The sequence below is a fragment of the Carassius carassius genome, chromosome 34, assembly GCF_963082965.1.
Source record: "Carassius carassius chromosome 34, fCarCar2.1, whole genome shotgun sequence".
NCBI lineage: Eukaryota > Metazoa > Chordata > Actinopteri > Cypriniformes > Cyprinidae > Carassius > Carassius carassius.
The window spans coordinates 24,359,122-24,379,643 of NC_081788.1; the positions used below are offsets into that span (position 1 = coordinate 24,359,122).

General features: G+C 35.4%; 1 protein-coding gene across 2 annotated transcripts in view; it reads left to right on the forward strand.

The window, feature by feature from the left end:
• LOC132114822 (fibrinogen C domain-containing protein 1-like) overlaps window positions 1-20,522 on the forward strand; it is a 114,001-nt gene that overhangs the window by 82,598 nt on the left and 10,881 nt on the right. For both annotated transcript variants that reach the window (XM_059523166.1, XM_059523165.1), the window contains one exon: window positions 15,385-15,564. In XM_059523166.1, the coding sequence (XP_059379149.1) occupies window positions 15,385-15,564 (180 nt within the window). The remainder of the gene's footprint in view (window positions 1-15,384; window positions 15,565-20,522) is intronic.

Consider the following 20,522-nt stretch of genomic DNA (forward strand, 5'->3'; position numbering starts at 1 on the left):
GTAGAATGTTGTTCCAGGATCAACAAGAATGTTGATCCAGGAACATGTTGTACTTGGTGAAATCACGTTCACCTTAACTCGCTATCATTGTGTTTAAAGTTTATGATTTACTCAATTCTTTGGTAAGGTGAATTTTCAGTTTTGATTTAGTTACAGTTTTCTTATTTAATTAAAAAAAAAAAAAACATTAATCTTGTCAATTTATTTAGAGTAAATTATGACTAAAATGGCATGTTTATTGTCGCGATCATTAACTTTTAGTTTGTTGTCTTTCCTCGTTTTCCTGTTTTGACCTAGTTTTCCCTCGTGTCTGATTAGTTCATTATGTTCACCTGTGTCTAGTTTATTATCTTAATTTGCCTGTGTATTTAAGTTTCCTAGTATTTGTCAGATCTCCTCTATAATTTCACGTGTGCTAAGGCTTTCTCTTTTGGATTTACCTTCTGTGTGGAATATTAAATATAATTTTACCTTCATCATCAAGAATTTAATACTTTTATTTATGCATAGAATTCATTTAAATTGACAGTAATGACATTTATAATGTTACAGAAGATTTCTATTTCAAATAAACTTTGAACTTTCTATTCACCAACGAGTCCTGAAAAAACAACAACATATTCTTTCTAGATTTTATAATTTTTTTAATGCAGTTATATTTATCAAATTATTTTCATTTATTGTATGTTTTAAATAAAATTTTATATTATCGCCATAACCTTTGATGGTTAACAACTGTTTTTCTTGGCAAGATTTATTTATTGATTTATTGATTTATTTATTGATGAAATAGTGTTATGATGATGAAATAATTAATAATAATAATAAATAATGTATGTATTTATTTATTGATGAAATAGTGTTATGATGATGAAATAATTACTTTTTCTTCAAAGAAACCCCAAACAAAACAGCAGCAACAAAATATTCATGCTAATATGCTTTATTTACAACTCTATCCAAGCTACATCAATGCTATTCTGGTTTTCTCTCTCTTTCTTAGCATCCTGTCTTCACCATGTCATGGTTTGTTCTCTCACTCACTCGTTTCCAATCAGTATCCTGCTATTTCACTCCCAAAACCCCTAGATGTAACACTAAGATGTATGGCCGAGATGCTGACAAACATATTTTCCTTTCGCCGCTTGTCTCTACTGTATCCTGTTCTATTTTTTTTTCCCCACTGTGTGTGTGTGTGCTTGTGTAAGCTCTCCCTTCTGAATAACATTATTATTGTTTACTACCACAAGATGGAAGAATCCACTACAGTGACCTCCTCAATATTTAAAAACCAGAGGATTTCAAAGAACACGAGTCAATACTGTGACTCTCCATTGTACAGATACTCAGACGAAATGTTTCTGTCAGAAAGTGTTAATCCAGAATAAATTTTTAAAGAGTCTAAAGTGCAGCTGATGCTGTAGTGTGCTCAATCACAGCTGCGGGAGAGAAACCTTTACATCTCACAAGCAGAGAGAAGTGGGACATTTTTGTTGATCTTCTAATGAACACAAGACTCAATGAGATGCAATTAGTGGTTGAAAAAAAAGGCATTTGTGTTTAACTGTGCATGTAGCTTATTGATGACAGCAATAACAGTCTAAATAGTGAAGCTACAGAACCTTGTTGAAAAGAAGTTAGCTAGACAATAAGTTATTAACAAATGTAACTGCAAACTACGCTGAGGCTTTTTAAAGCATTTAGTCAAGCTCTGAATTAGTCGGTGCAGCCTTTAACGTGGGTGGAGGTAAAAATGATCAGTCTGACCTTCCCCTTAAGTGCACATTCATTATGTATTCAGACCTTTTTAATAGTTTTCTGGGTAAACGTTGAATGTTAAAGTTGGTAGCTCAAGTACTGTGCACTGGCATCCTGTCAGACGTAAAAAAAAGAAAACTGCTCAGTTCTAGAAAAAAATTATATATGAATGTATATAGTATATAATGTATATAAGAATGTATATAGAAACACTATTTTTATATAATTTGAGTGGATAACATGAATGAATAGCTTAAACAAGTACCATCTAAATATGTATAAATATAGTGTAATGTATGAATGTTTCTAAAATAAAAATAAATAACATTTATGAATATTTATAAATATTATTAAGTTATGCTAAATGATGATTCATTTGAATAAGCGAGTCATCGTATGAAACGATTCATTGAAATAAACAATCAAACAAACAAATTTATGAAAAAGAAACAGTTTGGACAACAGTAAGTTTTCTATCATCTTGTTATATTTCAGGTTTTAAGTGTAAATCTAACGAATTAGTGAGATTTATCCTTAATTTTTTTTTAATTATTTACTAATTTACCAAAAAAATTAACTTCTCTGAAAACAAGACTTTACAAGCAGATTTGATTTTCAAGTAAATTGAACTTGTTTTAAGGATGTCTAGATACTTTTACTGGAAAACAAGACAAAAATACTGAAAAATAACTGTCACACTACTGAAAAATGTACTGCTGTTGCTTTTAGTTAGTTACTGGCTGGGACCATTGTTGTCATGCTGGTTTTAACAATGCATTTCTCTCATGATGTCTTCACATTACCCTACAAGTAAGTCGTCACAATTCAGAATGCCAGGTTTCCTCCAGTATTACGTGGGATATCTGTGCATTTTCATACATCTCATGTTAGCTCATAGAGGACAGTCTTGTGTCCACATCAGGAAATAGTCGTCTTGCTCTGTAGGTGAATTCCTGGATGACGCAGAGAGATAAAAATAACAGACGGACAAAATAAATAGGGTAGACCTTTCAAGACACATTCATTGCCTCTTCAGTGGAGTGCTGCAATCTACGGGCTGGTGGAATGAATCTAAGCAGGGAAATAGATGGATATCAAACCAACGTGGTCCCCACTGACTTGTTTGGGATTATGAAAACATTGGCAATTTTCACTTAGTCTTTATCTGTGATTTATCTGTGAGTATAGCTCTCCAGAGGCTCTGAATAAAACATGGCCTTGCTCAGCATCCACAAAGCATTCCATTAATCACCATAAGGATTGTTTTAGACTGACTACTTATCTTGCGCTGTGGATTAACCACATGACGTTGGCCATGCACAGATGGCCTTGAATTTTATGGGGGAAATGCTAGTTAAAATTGAAAACTCCTCTGGTCTTCTTCTCCTCTTGTCCTTGTACATTACTTCCTATCTTTCTTCTTCCTTCTGTGGAAATGAGATGCTATCACAGCTTTCGACTTAACTTTTAAACACCATAATCCATTATAAATATTATCAATCCTAGTATTATCCTCTTGGAAAGAAAAAGACATGACAGACACTGGTAATGCTTCTCCAAGCGTGCACACTTGTGTTATCGTTGCATATTTTCACAGTGTTCCCCAACCTTATTTATCATGCATCCACAGACAAATCCACACCAGACAAACACTTTATCAACACCAGAAAAGTGTCACCTAGTTAATCTTAAGATCATGACAAAACTTTTGCATCAGGTTTTGTTGCACACACTCTTAAAAATAATGATTCTTTATTGTTGCCTATTGGGGCAGTTGTGGCCTAAAGGTTAGAGAGTTATACTTGTAACCTGAAGGTTGCGGGTTCGAGTATCAGGTCTGGCATGGACTGTAGGTGGGGGAGTGAATGACCAGTGCTTGCTTCCACCCTCTATACTATGACTGAAGTGGAACCCTTGAACAAGGCACCGAACCCCCAACTGCTCCCCGGGAGCCACAGCAATGTGGTTGCCCACTGCTCTGGGTGTGTGTGTTCACTACTGGATGGGTTAAATGCAGAGCACAAATTCCGAGTATGGGTCACCATACTTGACCACAAATCACTTCACTTTCACTTTCTTCAGATTACAAAAATATTCACACTAAAAAATGGTTCTATTTAAGATCTGTTCACTGAAATGTCTTTGAGGAACCCAGACTGAACTTCTGTTACATCACTATAAAAAAACGAAAAACTAAAATTATTTTGAAGAGTGTACGTTGACCCCAAAAAGTATTTGGACAGTTTAGCCTCATTTATAATTGTTTGAATGTTTTTGCATTATATATATAGTAATAAGAAGCTTTCATTTTTATTATTTTATTATGAAAATGTAAATATTATTTTATTCATAAACAAAATACATAACATGTAAAACAAATATATACAATTTTTAAAGCTAAACTTCTTAAATGTGTTGTATTATAATATAGAATAATTTAATTTCATTTTTTTTTTAAGTAATATTACTACACTACCATTCAGACATTTTGGGACAGTACAGTTTTTTTTAATTTTTTTATTAATACTTTTATTTAGCACGAGTTCATTGAATTGATCAAAAGTGACAAAGACATTATGTTACATGTTGCAAAAGATTTAGGTTTTAAATAAAATTTTTTTTTTTAATGGACATTCTATTCATCAAATAATACTGAAAAATGAAAATATGCATCACTGTTTCCACAAAAATATTAAGCAGCTCAACTGTTTTCAACATTGATAATAATAAGAAATGTTTCTTGAGCAGCAAATCAGCATTTTAGAAAGATTTATGAAGGATCATATGACACTACAGACTGGAGTAATGATGCTGAAAATTCAGCTTTAACATCACAGGAATAAGTTACATTTTAAAATATGTTTGATTAAAAAATAGTGTAATAAAATTTCACAAAATTACTGATCTTGCTCTGTTTCTCCAATAAATGCAGCCTTGGTGAACACAAGTACGGAGCCCTGCACAGGACATTTGAGAAAGAAATTAATAAATTGTGCGCACAATTTACAAATTTGTTCCCTCAATGTACTACAACGTGCACACGATTACTATTTAATTCCCTCAATTTGCTAATTCATTCCCTGGCTTTGCTAAATCGTTCGCAGAATTTACTAATTTAATCACTCGATTTATAAATCGTGTGCACGAATTAGCAAATCGAGGCAATGGATTAGTAAATTGTGCACACAGTTTATAAATCGAGGGATCCAAATAATAAATCGTGCACACGATTTAGATTACATTTTTTTCTCTGCATGCCATGTGTGGGGCTCCGTACATAAGAGACTTATTTTAAAAACTGTTTTTTAAAAGTTATAAACCGTTTAATTATTTAACTCTATGAAATTCTGACATTTTTCAAGTGTCTAAATACTTTTTGTTCTTCGGTTTAAAGAATGCAAAATGAAAATTTATACCAGTGGAAACCAATTCAAGTTCCTGCTGGTCGCGAATTACAGATTTAAGAGACGTTAGTTATTTTACTTGAGAAAACTTTGTTATGTACCTTGCACAACTTAGCAAACAAAAACCCTAAAAAATAATTCAACAAATCTTTTGATGTGGCCCAAAGTCATATCCATTACTGTGCAAAGGTTGCATCTGCCAAGGATTCTTCATGTTATTAAGATGGAATCAAAGCTTTACCAATCTCAGAGATTATGCATTTTTAAAAATGTTAAATAGCAGTGCTCCATGGAATGCTTCAGATTCCTAATGGCAGCTATTTTTCAAAGAGTAATATTTTTCTAGTATCTGTTACCCCCCGGGATGCTCTACATATTTTCTGTCCCATGGCATCCATTCATTTAGCCAAACCTGACACAGTAATGAACTGCGATGTGTGTTTTGTGAAGCGTTTAAGAGGAATAGGCAGGTGGCGAGCTGTAGACATCAAACCGGGTCAGCACACAGATAGGATGCTGATGTCCCTGATAAGATTTCAGCTGATGGCAACGCAAAGCCGCTGTGATGCTATCACTGAAAGTACTCCAGCTAATTTCAAAGTGCTAACTGAAAGGCCATTAATACCTCATAACTTCACAGATGAATGTGGGGGAATGGACCTAGACTTCGTTATCTTATTAATACAGCATACACCATGAAGGGAAACTAGAGCATAGTTCTGGCAAAAATGTATATTCTCTCTTAATTTACTCACCCTCATGTCGTTGCAAACCTGTATGACTTCTGAGGAAACATTAAAGAATAAATGTTTAATATTGTGCTAGTTACTCATTTTCATGCTGTTAATAAATGTGTAATGAAGCTTTCTGGCTTCAAAGAGGAAGCAAAGCATCATAAATGTACCACTGAAGTGCTGTAAATGTAGTCCAAACGATTAGTGCACTATATATCAAGCAGTCTGAAACCATCCAATAGCTTTAAGTGGTGAACAGAGCGAAAATCCTTAAGATCTTCTCATTACATCAAAAAACTTTTATAAAGGATTAGTTCATGAATCAGACCTTTTAACTCATTGAATCAATGAACTGATTCTCACTTGGAAGATTACTAGTGAACAATGATTTAAAGAGACAGTTCACCCAAAAATGAAAATTATGTTGTTATTTACTGTTTCAAACCTTTAAGAGTTTCTTTCTTCTGTTAAATGCAAAAGAAGATATTTTGAAGAATGGTGGTAACCAAACAGCCATAGCCATTGACTTTTTTTTCTTTTTTTTTGCCATGCCGTTGAAGTCAAGATTATTCAAATAATCTTCTTTGTGCTCAACAGAAGAAAGAAACTAACGTTTTGGAACAACTTGAGAGAACTTGAGAAATAATGATAGACTTTTCATTTTGGGGTGAATTATTCCTTTAAATCTGGCAATGTTTCCAGTCCTCATCCATCAAAATTTCTCCTGTTTGTGTTCCATAGAAAAATTAAAACATGCAGGTTTTTAACAACATGAGTGTTAGCAAATGATGACAACATTTTCAGTTTTAGGTGAACTATCCCTTTAAAGCTGTGGTTCTGTGTGACCTGCAGTTAAATGCAAGAGAAAAGTCGAACTGCCGTTCTGATCTCTGTTATGCAGGCTCTTGGAAATGCATTATTTAAGACGTTCTGATTTATTTAATTTTCCCTATGTTTAGATGAGTGAGATGGCTGCTTGTGTGTGCCACAGTATCCCAACACAAAAATTAAGTTTTAACCTTAGTGACACATGAAATGTTATTTGTTGTGACAGTCCCCCATGAATAAAGGATATAAATTTCGCTGGATCCGACGACAGACTTGTTCAACTTCATTTTTGTCAGTGCTAGTTCAAACATGCTCTGTTGGCACATATTAAATTAGAATGAATTAATTTCAAATTCATGGTGCTGGTATAGTATGTGTGCTCCTGACATTGAGCTCTTGTGCTCAAGCTGGAGACACAGTTTCAAGTCCAAACCAAAGTCTTTATGAATCAGAATCTGAAAGAGCTTTATTGCCAAGTGTGTTTACACACACAAGGAATTTGTCTTGGTGATAGTAGCTTCCCGTGCAGAAAGTTGAAGCAAGTTGTTTTATGTGCATATGCATAGAGATTGATTGTCTTTACAGCAATATGAGCCAGTTATATAATTATTAGATTTGCTTTCCTAGAGCTATACACTATACACTGTAGAAGTCACATCTCTTAAACTAAAAATATATTGTTTATGCAGATTCACAGAGGTGGTATAAATGTATTTACACGAATTCACAATTTTTCTGCATGTTTGTTATGCCAGTAAAATCATGTACTCAAACGATTTGTTCAAGTTAGGCTTATGCTTGAGTCACTGAATCATTCACTCAAACGATTAAATCAAAAACACTGATTCATTCTGGAACAAAACAAGTGAGTATCTTTATGAGTGAGTGATTGAATCATTCACACAGCCGATTTGTTCAAAGTCACTGATTAATTTAGGACAAAACAAGTGGCTCAAACCATTAATACAAGAAAGGGCAAGTGGCTGTGTTTATGATTGAGCTTTTTCAACGGATTGGTTAAAAGAAAATTTAAAAAAAATACCTGATTCATCCTGGAACAAAATGAATGAGTAAATCAGTAAATCATTCACAGAGCTGATTTGTTCAAACACACAGATTCAGTCAGAATCAAAACAAGTGACTGATTTATTTAGGGACACCTATATGAAGCTTGTCTGGAACTATTTTTGTTCATGGTGTAAAAATAGACAAAATAACTGGCAATATTCTTTCTTAAAGGTAAGTTACTTAATATTAACTTCTCAGTTAATGGTCTATTGTTTAAAATTAATTTAATTAATTAATTAAACTTATAAAAAAAATGTTAACATTATTTAAGGCACAGAATTGGAATTAGAAGCAACACTTAAGATTAACAATGGATTTGTGCTTTTGAGAATTCTGTAATGAGAAATAGTTGAAATTAAACGCATTAATGTGTATCACATTATCAGCAGTCATAGATAATTACACCTCTTTAATGTTACAGAGCTCATTATCAGCATCTTTAATTGGATTGGTCAGGAATGTGTGAATAGCCAATGATATTAAAGCAGGTCTTCCTGTTTTGTAGCTTCTGTGCGTTCAGCAAGTTGTAAGAAACACTGTGTTCGTTCCAGTCTCTGGAGGCAGGTCTCCATATGCTCTTTTTAATTGTGCTGAAACAACTGCATTGATGTGAAGTGTACTTACAGATGTGTTTTCAATAGCATATGAGCAGTTGTTCTGCTCTAGGTTTTACATCTTGTCCATTTTACCTCCATAACTGTTTCCATAACACTACACTTCAGTACCTTATTGAGTCTCTTATTTAATGTTCTGATCTGGCATCTGACAGTGGCAGGGTCATTGCATATTCCTCCCGAATCCCTCTGGAGGTTCCTGCAGATGACAAGAGATGCTCTTTTTCTGTTCCGAATATGTAAACAAGAGCTGCATCAGCTGTAAATAAATCCCTTTTTCTTGATTTGCATATAATTGAGCTCAAGGCCCAAAAATGGATTTCACAGAGACTTGCAGACAGGCTTTGGAAAATTATCCAAATCGATATCGGTGTGGTCGACAGCACCCACCTGTAAACAACAGCTTTGATGTGGCTCGCTGGGAAGGGACGGGCACGTTAGGTGCGATGATTCATCCTGCGGAGAACTGAAGATGAGCCTAATACTGTGTCACTCCGCTGGCAGGTGTTCAAAGCCCTGTATGCCGCGACCCCAGGGCGCAATCACATGTGCGAATTTGTGTGCTTGTGAGAGTGGAAACCCCTGCCCTGAACTCAAATCTCTTTGCTTCATTTCTCGAATGTCTCGCTTTTGTCTGACAGGGCGCAGGGAACAGCCATGCGAGACGCGTCTCATAGAATGGTTGCGGGGAGCAGCAGAGCATTCGCTGAAACACAGATGGAGCAGCTTGATTAAAAATTAATAGCAGAGGACGGTTGCATGGGGAGAAAATGAGCACAGCTTTTGGCCTGTCAGAAAGAAATCTGTCCTTTTCTGGCACGGCTCAGCATGAGGGCCTCCGTTTTTACCATTGCCTCGCATCCTACCAAGTGCCTCTCTTTAGTTCTAATTGAAACACAAACTGTGCTTCCTTTAAAGAGGCCTCAGAAGAATTGAAATGTGGAATTATGAAGCACTGAGTCCAGCAGTGAATCAACAAGTAATTATACCATTTAGATGCAAAAAAAGGTCATGCACTATACAAAACTGCGAATGCCTTTTAAATTCTAATTCCATTCAAACAGGTGCAAAAATGGAATTTAAATATAAGGAAGTAGAATTCAAATTACTTATATTCAAAGAAATTCATGTATTGTTTATGTAAACGTTCATGTAAAAGCTTTTTGAGATACTTGGATTGTTAGGTAAAAAGATTGTAAAAGCCTTAAAGTTTCTTGGTGGGTTTGTTGGTTGGACTTTTCAGTTTGTGAAGATACACACTTGGTTTATAATCCTCATGAATGGATGTGTAGATGGATGGATGGATACATCTGTAGATATAGATAGAACATTTTGAGAAAAAAACTTCAACTCCAAGACTTGAAGTTTTAAGGTTTATAGGGCTGATGGATAGATTTATGTATGGAAAATAGAAGCTTGGACATTCTGTCTAACATCTTCTTTTGTGTTTCACTGAAGAAATAAGGTTATGCGGGTTTAAAACGACATGAGGGTGAGTAAATGATTACAGAAGATTTCATGGATATCAGATTTCAGAGATTTATGTTTGATGTCAGAACAGTTTTTCTGTTCATATTTCAACAATTAAAAAAAGCTATTTCATCGCAACATTGTAGATATTTGGTGCTTAGACGACATTGTTTTCCCATAAAGGCCGTGGAAATGAAATGATGAAAGGTCGAGGGGCTTGTGTTAGATTTTGTTGTGTGGATGAATTTCAGATCTGCTGTGGAGCATCTCCTCCCTGCAGGGCTTTCAAACAGCAGTTTTGGGAGTGATCAATGGCTTTCCAAAAACAGATCAAACCGGCTATGTGTCAACAGCACTGGCAGCTATATGAATTCACCCTGAGATGTTATTGCCTCTGTATCCAACTCATATATATAATTCAAAGCATTCACTCTCAATGGGTTTCTTCAGGAAACAGATTTTATATTGGACATCTAGTGGCAACTTAACACAGTGCCACTGTATATATATATTAGGGGTGTAACGATACGTGTATTCGTACCAGACCGTTTCGGTACAGGGCTTTCGGTACGATATACGTGTGTACCGAATGACCGAATGTACGGAACATAGGTACATTTTCGTGTTTCCAAACGAACCTTTTAAGTGGCAGAAGTCTCCGCGTTCAGTGCAAATCCCGCCCTGCAGCTGATTCTAAGGCCGGTGACACACTGGCTGCGTGGCGTAAGAGTGCTGTTTCTGCTGCGTGTCAGTTGCGTGACGGCTGCCTCGCGTTTTCTGTGTCTTTACACACCAGAATTGTGCCTGACGCTGCGCTGGCGCGCTGCTGCTCCTTTTGTAGGTGACATAGAGAGAGACCGCCGACAGACCAGGATCTTGTCTTCACGACAACAATATCTATAATTCATGTTGAGCATAAATATAAAGCCTACTGATAAAGGACACCGTCAACAGTATTGACGGCAAAATAGACTATGTTTGACAGGTGCAATATGTGTCACCAGCCTAAGGTTTTCAAAAGGCATCACGCGAGTGTGAACATCACTACAACTAGGAAAAAACGATTGTAATTCAAATTACAATCATATATATATGTGTGTGTATATATCGGATATCCACACAATAGAAATCAAACACAAGCCCCTCGATCTTTTATCTTTTCATTTCCACGGCCTTGATGAGCCAGCAATGTTGTCTAAGCACTAAAATGTTGGGTCTCATATCAGGTTATCTGGAGCCATTTGAAGCCCCGACCATGTGAAGATAATCATACGCACATTCGTTTTTCCATAAAGAGCAGCACAGCCAGCCTTCTGTCTTTAACACGCCTGCTCTGATATATCGTACCACTGTGTAACATTTCTGGGTCCCTGGGTCGAAACAGAAATGACCTTCGAGTGCAAATGGCCTATCCATTTAGTCAGCGTGAAGACCATTAGAAGGGTGTTGGTGCTTAATAGAGCCTGATGATGCGCTCGGCTGCTGCTGGAATGGCACCACACCAGTCCCCCTCCATTCACAGCCATCATAACCATCTCTGTCATTATGCCAATATCATTTGAACAAATGTTAGTCTATTCTGTAGGACTTGAGGGAGGCAGATAGACTGCTGCTTCTCACCCGGGCTATCGTGTAACTTAGATTCTCAAAGTGTCAGGCACATTTCACATGCTAAGGGGTGTTTCTCAAAGTTGTAGGAGCCAAAAATAGACATTTTAATTCAGGGAGAGAGAAAGGGTGGTCATTAAAAATGTATATATATTGGGACATACCCCTTAAATATTGAATTAAGGTGTTTCAATCAGACCCATTGCCATAATCAAGCGCATAGCCATGCAGTCTGCATTTACAAACATTTGTGAAAAAATAGGTCATTCTGAAGAGTTCAGTGAATTCAAACATGGTAATTGTGATAGGATGTCTTAACAATGAGTCAGTTTGTGAAATTTAATCCACGCTAAATATTCCACGGTCAGCTGTAAGTGATATTTTAAAGTGGAAGCTTTTAGGAACAGCAGCAAATAAGCCACAATGCGGGAAACGCATAAAGTCACAGAGCTGGTTTACCAATTGCTGAGATGCATGTTGCATACAATTTGCCAAACACTGCTGATTCTATAGCTGGAGTTCCTAGCTTCCACTGGCATTAATTTCAATACAAAACTGTGTAGCGGGAGCTTCATGAAATGGATTTCCATAGCCAAGCAGCTGCATGCAAGTCTTGCATCACCAAATACAATTCCAAATGTCAGATGGCTTGGTGTAAACCACAGGACTCTGGAGCAGTGTAAACCTTTTTGGGGTGACATGGTTGGTTGGATAAGTTTGGTGTGAATGAACTTGATTTGAACTGAGCAGAGATTGCGAGTCATACCTCACAAATGCTCTGCTGGATCAATGGGTTAAAAATTCCCACAGAGACTCTCCAAAATCTTGTATATATCTATGTGTATATATATATATATATATATATATATATATATATATATATATCTATGTGTATATATATATATATATATATATATATATATATATATATATATATATATATATATATATATATATATATATATATATATATATATATATATATATATATATATATATATATATATATATATATATATATATATATATATATATATATATATATATATATATATATATATAGTGAAAGTCGTGACATTTTCCAAGTAAGGTAACCCATACCATGAGAACCGGCAACCTTCGGGTAACTAGTCCAAGTCTCTAGCCATTAGGCCACAGCTGCCCATGTATGTATGTATCCATATATCCATGTATGTATGTATAAGTCTTAGTTGAAGTACTAAAATTACTAAAACAAAACTGAAAAAAAAAAAATTAAGCTGAATAAAAATATAACAAATCAAAAGCGAATAAAAATAAACTAAAATTCAAATGAAAACTGAAAAGATAAAATACAATTTAATTTGCAATATTAATAGTATTATAGTATTAAATAAAAGATAGTAATTTGTATAAATGTTGATAATAAATGCACAATTCATAAATGTTTTCATTATTTATAGTCTACAAATAATTTTTAACACACTTTTTTCTTATCATATGTGGTTAATTCAGTGCAAGGTATGTTTTATGTATTTATTTATTTATACATTTTTTGGTGTTTTGATAACTTACTTTTGGGTGACATCATGAATTCCTGTTGCTTTTCAACCACTACCCTTCCCACCTGATGCTTTTTTGATTCATAATAGCAAATTTTCATTATCCAATCAATTCCTGATGAATAAAACCCATCCTACATGTCTTCTTTCTGAATATCTGGTTTCATTCTGAAAGTAGTTGGTTATGCAAATGAAATGGGTTGTGAATGGCTTCACGTTGACTTCAAAACAATATCTCAGTGTCAGTGCTTATGTTAATAATTGTTAAAACCCGTAGCTCGTTTTATATCGAATGTCTGTTGAACATCTGTTAGGCACAGTGTGATGCTTTTTAAGCAACACATTCGGTTGAGCAAATATGGCAGTTTATTCACCTAACACCCTACCCAAACATGCGCTGCGGTTCACAACAGCTGAAGACTAGCAGCCAGCTATGATTAGACCTAGCAAAACTCTGCTGTATTGATTTTCTGTCCTGGAGGTGCAGAGCACATGCCAGTGAACGGGCTACAAAAGGAATTCATTTGTAGGTAAGCACATTAGTTTCCTGTCAAATGCTTCTCCTCCTCTCTGTGAAAACTGGGTGGAATATTAAGAGCAGAACTTACTAGAATCTGGGTCTCCCGTTGAGATATTGACTTCAGGAAGTAGACCAGAATCCTTCAAGCTTAGAAAGAGACGTTATGTTTCTAGCAGGCCTGCCCCTCAGAGAGAGGAGATTCAGAAGCACACCATTGCATCGGTTCACATAAAACTTTGCTATGAAAGTTACTGTGAAACCTTAAAGTTCACTGCTAGTTCTTTTCATTTTAGAAAAAAACAAAAAGCCCAGTCACAGTTGGGGGAAAATTTATGATTGGTTGATGGTTTCACTAGTATCAAGACCATTCTGAACTATGAAGGCAGGGAAAATATATATGGAAAAATAAATACATTTCACACTTTTAAGAACCCTCAACACTCCAAGAAAAGTCTGTAAAAACAGGGCCCAATGGTAATATGCAGGAATTGTAGTGTATTGATATTTTATCATATTTATCATGTTGATTTTTCACTGGTGTTTTACCGATATTATGGATTGCACAATAAATTGTGTGAGTTTAAAGGTCCAGGTTGTAGGACCTGCCACTAGAGGTCGCACTACCAAAACAATAACAATCACGTGGTTTGATGACGCTAAGAAGGAGTGTGGAATGATGGGATTTGTTGTCTTCTACCCAACAATAGAGCCAATATAGTTTGACAGTAAATTATCAAATTAATTGATTACTGTTTAATCAGATGATATGAAAACAATTACCACTTGTTCAACAAATATATACAAGCTAGTGGTTTGCTGGATGCTAAACACTACTTCTGCATTTGTCCACGACACTGTTGTCATGTGGTTTCTACGTCAGTAAAGGCGGTAACAAAGGGTAACTGACGTCATTGACAGACGACTGCACTGCGCCGTGTCACTTTTTAGAATGGGAATTTTCTCATGATTTACAAGTAGTTGAAAACATTAGAGATTTTTTTGTAATCAGCTGGACAAAATATATAACACTTAGTGGTTTTTGGATATTTTACTGCAAATATCTTACAAATTAGACTTAGATTAGACTAACTGAGACTTGTCATGGCACTTGTATACTGTTGTTGTTCTCTTGTTGACCTGACTGCTTCTATTGTTCTCATTTGTAAGTCGCTTTGGATAAAAGCATCTGCTAAATGATTAAATGTAAATGTAAATGTAAATGTAAATTGTACCTTTAAGCATTATAGGAAATGTCAGTAAACTTAACGGATAGAAAAGTACCAGTACCCTTTCTGTTTTTCCACTGATTTCTTCTCACATTAAAAAACAAATGAGTAAACTTGTATAATCTACTGTGATATAATGGGTAAAAAAATATTTATTAAGTGTTATGGGGAAAAGTTTGGGTGTGCTTCTGTTTTACACAGAGCTGAATTTCTGTTTGAATTTTGTTCACATATATTTATTTATATATAAGCACTATAAGTTATATGTACATACATACACATATGATTGGTGTGTGTATGTATGTACATATAACTTATAGTGCTTAAATATAAATAAATATATGAAATATAAAATATTTTACTGTCTAAAAAAATTTTTATTTTATTTTAATGGAGTGGTTGCCAGGGTGTAGCTATTTCGTTGCCAAAGGGTTTTGATTGTTTTTCAAGCATGTTGCTGGCACACCTGTCCTCAGTAATTTCCATGATTTGAGGGTTTTATTAATGTCTATAGCAGAAGCTGATTGCCCAAACACTCTTTCCGCCTTCTTTATATTCAAATAAATATCATCTGCACATCTTTCCATTAACTTCATCTAAATCTCTTTTTCAGGCATGAAACGAATCCATGCACTTACCATTCAAGCCAACTATGAGCTGAGGATTGACTTGGAGGACTTCGAGAACAGTACCTCCTTTGCAAAGTATGGCTCTTTTGGAGTGGGTTTGTTCTCTGTTGACCCCGACGAGGATGGCTACCCACTGAGCATCGCAGACTACTCTGGCACAGCAGGTATGCTATTCACATTATTCTGCCTTTTACCGAGAGTTCCTGCAGTGTGGAGACCAAAACTATTACATTTATTGCAAAGGCAGAGGTCTCGCAGGAAGTCATAGGTCATAGTGTCCTGCTTTTAAAGCTCTGTATTCTTAAGACATCCTGCACAACAGCAATTCAATCGTGGACCTGCATTGATGTCTGGAGCCAAAGTTCATGTCAGGTTTAATGGGGAGCCACAGGTAAACGCTGGTAAAAGCTCTTCGGTTGATATGTAGTCTTGCCCAGAACATCCACTTTGAACATCCACTTTAGACCATAAGAGACAATATAACTGACATTTATTGTGTCCAGTTTCATAACTTTTTTTTTTTTGGGTGGGGGGTATAAATCAGATATATTACCGGTCTCTTGCAAAAAAATTTTTTGATCATCAACAATTGATGATGAAAAAGAAAAATAATGCCTTAAAACTGTGTATGCATGTATCAAGTGTCTTGAGTGTACATTTTCGAAATTGAGATTTATACATCATCTGAAAGCTTAATAAATAAGCTTTCCATTGATGTATGGTTTATCTGACAATATTTGGCCGAGATACAACTATTTGAAAATCTGGAATCTGAGGGTGTAAAAAAATCTAAATACTGAGAAAATCGCCTTTGAATTTGTCCAAATTCATTCTTAACAATGCATATTACTAATCAAACCTTCAGTTTTTATATATTTACGGTAGGAAATGTACAAAATATCTTCATGGAACATGATCTTTACTTTACTTTAAAATAAGATGCCAAACAAATATAAAAAAAATACTCTCTTAATGTATCTACATTAATTTGAAGATTGAATGTGAAATTATTACAATATAAAAGTATATTTAAATACTTCACTGTTAGGTGGGAATAATTGCGATTTATTTCAGGAAAAATTTGATTAATTAGTTACTTTTTTTATTAGATTTTTACAGCACAAATAAATGTATATGTAACTAGTGCTGGCAAAATGAGTCTCAATGAGCAAATTTTCAAAAATGTTTATTTTCATATCCTCTGTTTAAAAAAAATGTATGAAGTCGATAGAGTTGGGAAGAATCTAGTTAAAGTTTTCTGAAGGTTCCAAAATAAAATCACCTAGCAACCATACTTTAAAATCTCTGGTAATACCACCAAATTCTGCACAAATCAATACCCAAATCTTTAGGAAAAATATATGTTCAACTTTTTTTTATTTCCATGATGCAAATGCAAGCGGTGTTTTGATCGATCGCAGAAGAGGTTATTGCGACCAGAGGTGTGTATCTTAATGCAGTTCAATTCCAATACAATTCAGAGGGTAACGATTCGATTATAAAACAATTCTCGATGCATAACGATGCATTTTTTTTCCAATTCTTTTATTAAATATAATTACTATATTAATCATAATTAAGTTATTTTTATTTTATCTTTGTTATTAAAACATAAGTAAAAAGATGCAAAAAACAGTAGATTCATTCAAGTAAGAAAAACAAACGATCAAATGTAAAAATCACTACATAGTCTTTAGTGCATTCATTACAAATAAAATAGTTAAGTTTAGAGCATTCCCTTTTTTCTTTTATTGTTGGATTAACATTGAAACAGACGGCCTATTTAGTAAGACCTACTATAATGCAAGGATCTAATATTATGTTACACATCAGATTTTCACCCCGATTTATTAGCCTGTGCACATTCCGACTCATTTTGACAGCATGGGTCACATGTATAAGTATATGTGAGTGTGTGTTGCGTGTGTGTGTTTGTGTGTTAGCAAAGTTTTTGTGTTCAAAACAAGCCCAAGTTAAGCACAGAGAGGAAATCCAAACTTAGTGGCCTGAATTGCACCCAGCAAAACCAAAAAGATCAGCCCAGAATAGAAACTATCATGAGAATCACAAGACTAATCTAACGTTTCCTGCCCTGTTGTCAGCGGCGTTCAGATATATTCTTGCGGCACGCAAAGCAACGGGTGCCGCAGGTTATCGCCTGCACCGAGACAAAGTGATGAGCAATTCTCACTGCTTCACCTGCACTGTCGCCGGGGCCTCTTTTTAACATTAATTGGGTCCTGCTCTCTATTATTTGCAGGTGTTTCTCCTCGAGCACTGCCCTTCTTTCTGGGGCCGGACGCGGGCATGACCTTCGCTGTGCGCTGGAAAGGGCAGGGATAATGAAGCCATAGAATACATCTATGGCATTCTAATAAAGCAGACACTCGGCTTATTATGGGAGACATAAACAAACACTCCTATTAACATAAATCAAGAGGAGAATACTGCATTCACATAGCTAATTAGTGAGGCTATCTTAAACATCCCCCACTGGAGGAGTCATGCCACATTGATTCCCAATCTTATCAATTACGTCTTGTTTGGACTCTTATGCCGCTGTCTGGATTGAAATGCAGGCATGGTCGTATTAATGTGTACAGGTAGATTGGACTGACCGTAAGCTTTAAAAACACATTTAGATTTTTTGTCTGAGCTGTGCTTTCTCAAGTATGAACTTTTGGAGATTGACATAGACTGAATGTTTTAGCACAATGAAATCAAATCAAGAGTAGAAAGTAGTGTGGAACAAAGCAGCAGCTGAGAAACTAAAAAAATAATGACCAAAACACTTCGCAGGCCCAAACCGTGGCTCCTAGGGGGCAACATTGTGAGATGTCCTTGACACTTTTAATAACGGTTTGTCAGACAAATAGCACGTCGGTCCTCAGAGTCCAACCATCACAGAAATTAGAAGGGAAAAATTCTGTCACAAGGTCACTGGTAAAAGGCACATCGTGGCCATAGATCAGATGAAAACAACTGATTGTGGCAGGCAGCTTAATATTCAACTAACAGCAGGATTTTACTGTATTCTCACTTTATCTGATGCACTTTCTCTGAAAACAATGTGTCCATTTATCGGATATTAACATGAATGGAGTATGAAAACTTGCTGATAAAGCATTTTAATTTTGGTTTTAACGATTTTTCCAGTGGTTTGGGACACTTTTAAACTGATCAGACCAGCTACACCAGTTTAACCTGGTTTAAACTGACCAATTGTTCCAGCTTAAGGTGTTCACGTTGGTTTTTGGAACTTGATGTTTAGCTCATTTGGAACGCATTAGTGATACAAGATGTTTCACCAGTTCTAACCAGCTTGACCAAGGTGTTCTACTAGCTGAACCAGTTCAGTACCAGCTTGGTTAAGTTAACCATCTTGACCAACTTTGACCATAATTTTTTTTAAACATTCAGTTGCTTTTAAACATGTACTATTATGTAAGATAGATAGATAGATAGATAGATAGATAGATAGATAGATAGATAGATAGATAGATAGATAGATAGATAGATAGATAGATAGATAGATAGATAGATAGATAGATAGATAGATATTCCATTAATGGCCCATTCATCTGGGCCATTAAAGCATCCAAGTGACTTCTTCAGCAGAAGTCTCAACAGTGCAGAGAAGCTGTCAGAAAGTGTTTTAGCGATTGTGTGTTGATGCTGAAGTACCGATTTGATATGACATTATTTCAGTATGACAGTGCATCCCTTTGGAGATTTTGATGAGCCATACCCCAGAATCCTCTATTTTTCATGCATTACTGTGATGTTTTTTTGCAGCTGAGATAAAAAAAGATATTTTGGTGATATTTGTCTTGCATGCTAAAATTTTCATATCATAACTGCTTTCAGTGCACAAGCATGCTGTCTTTAATGCTGATCTGTTTAATGAAAGGCATTTATGATAGCGTAGAGAAAGAGCGCTCAGCCACAGCAGGGTTCTCTGGGAAGATATAATTACCTGAGATGAGTTTTTACACCCATGATGCCCTGATCTCTGTAAACACTTTGAGTGCTAATACAGTATCAACTTCAAAGCACACTAATGACAGTTTTGCAAGCACACAGAAATGTTTTCACTACCATTAGTGAGGTCAGAGTAAGAAGCGAAATTGCATGTGAGTGTTTGATTATTTTGTAACAATGCTTGTCCACGTATAGAAGTGTATAATTTCTCTCTGATGTTGCAGTGTTGTTCGGCATTAATGTGATTATGCATTCATGCACATCGCTAATGACTTGTATCGCCCTCCTGTGGTGGTCTGTCTCAAGACATTTGATAAAAGTCTGAGCTGCACCTCCATGCTGACACTCGCTACACACCCCCTCAGGTGCACAAATTGTGAGGTCTGTTTTGCACAGAATCTGCAATTTACTGCAATGATTAACCATCTCATTCAACAAGTGATTTTTTTTTTTCAGTGTCGTTTGTATGATTGGGTGTTCTTTGAAATGTAACACTTTATGAATATTACAGTATATTACTATTGCAGAGGTAGTTTGTTAAGATTTTTTCATAGAGAGAGAGAGAGAGAGAGATAGAGAGAGAGTAAAGGATATCCTTCAAGCAGCTTTCCCAGCTGAAAAAAAAAAAAAATTTAAACCAGACTGATCTAGCGAGCTAGTTTCAAGAGTTCATTAGGCTGGTCTGTTTTGGTTTTCAAGTAGTTTGGGCATTTCTCAGGTGGCTGACCAGCTAAGCCAACTGGTTTAAGCTGACAACATTGTACCAGCTTGAGGTACATATATATAAAGGTATAGGTATATATAAAGGTACATATATGAGGTATATATATATAAAGAGAGAGAGATAGAGAAAGAGAGAGAGAGAGAGATTTTTTTTAAATTAACATGATATCTAGTTAAGAACATGTTACTACACCAAGGTGTTCTACCAGCTCTAAACAGCTTTACCAACATGGTTCAACTTTGACTAGATAATGAGTAAGTGAATTTTGATTTGATTAGATGACAGAATTAATTTTTTTTTTGTGGGCTATCTCTTAAAACCAGTCTTAGAAGTTAGCTAGTCTCCAAAGCTCATTAGACTTGTCTGTTTTGATGTTTTTTTCGAGTGGTTGGGGGCATTTTTTCAACCAACTTAACC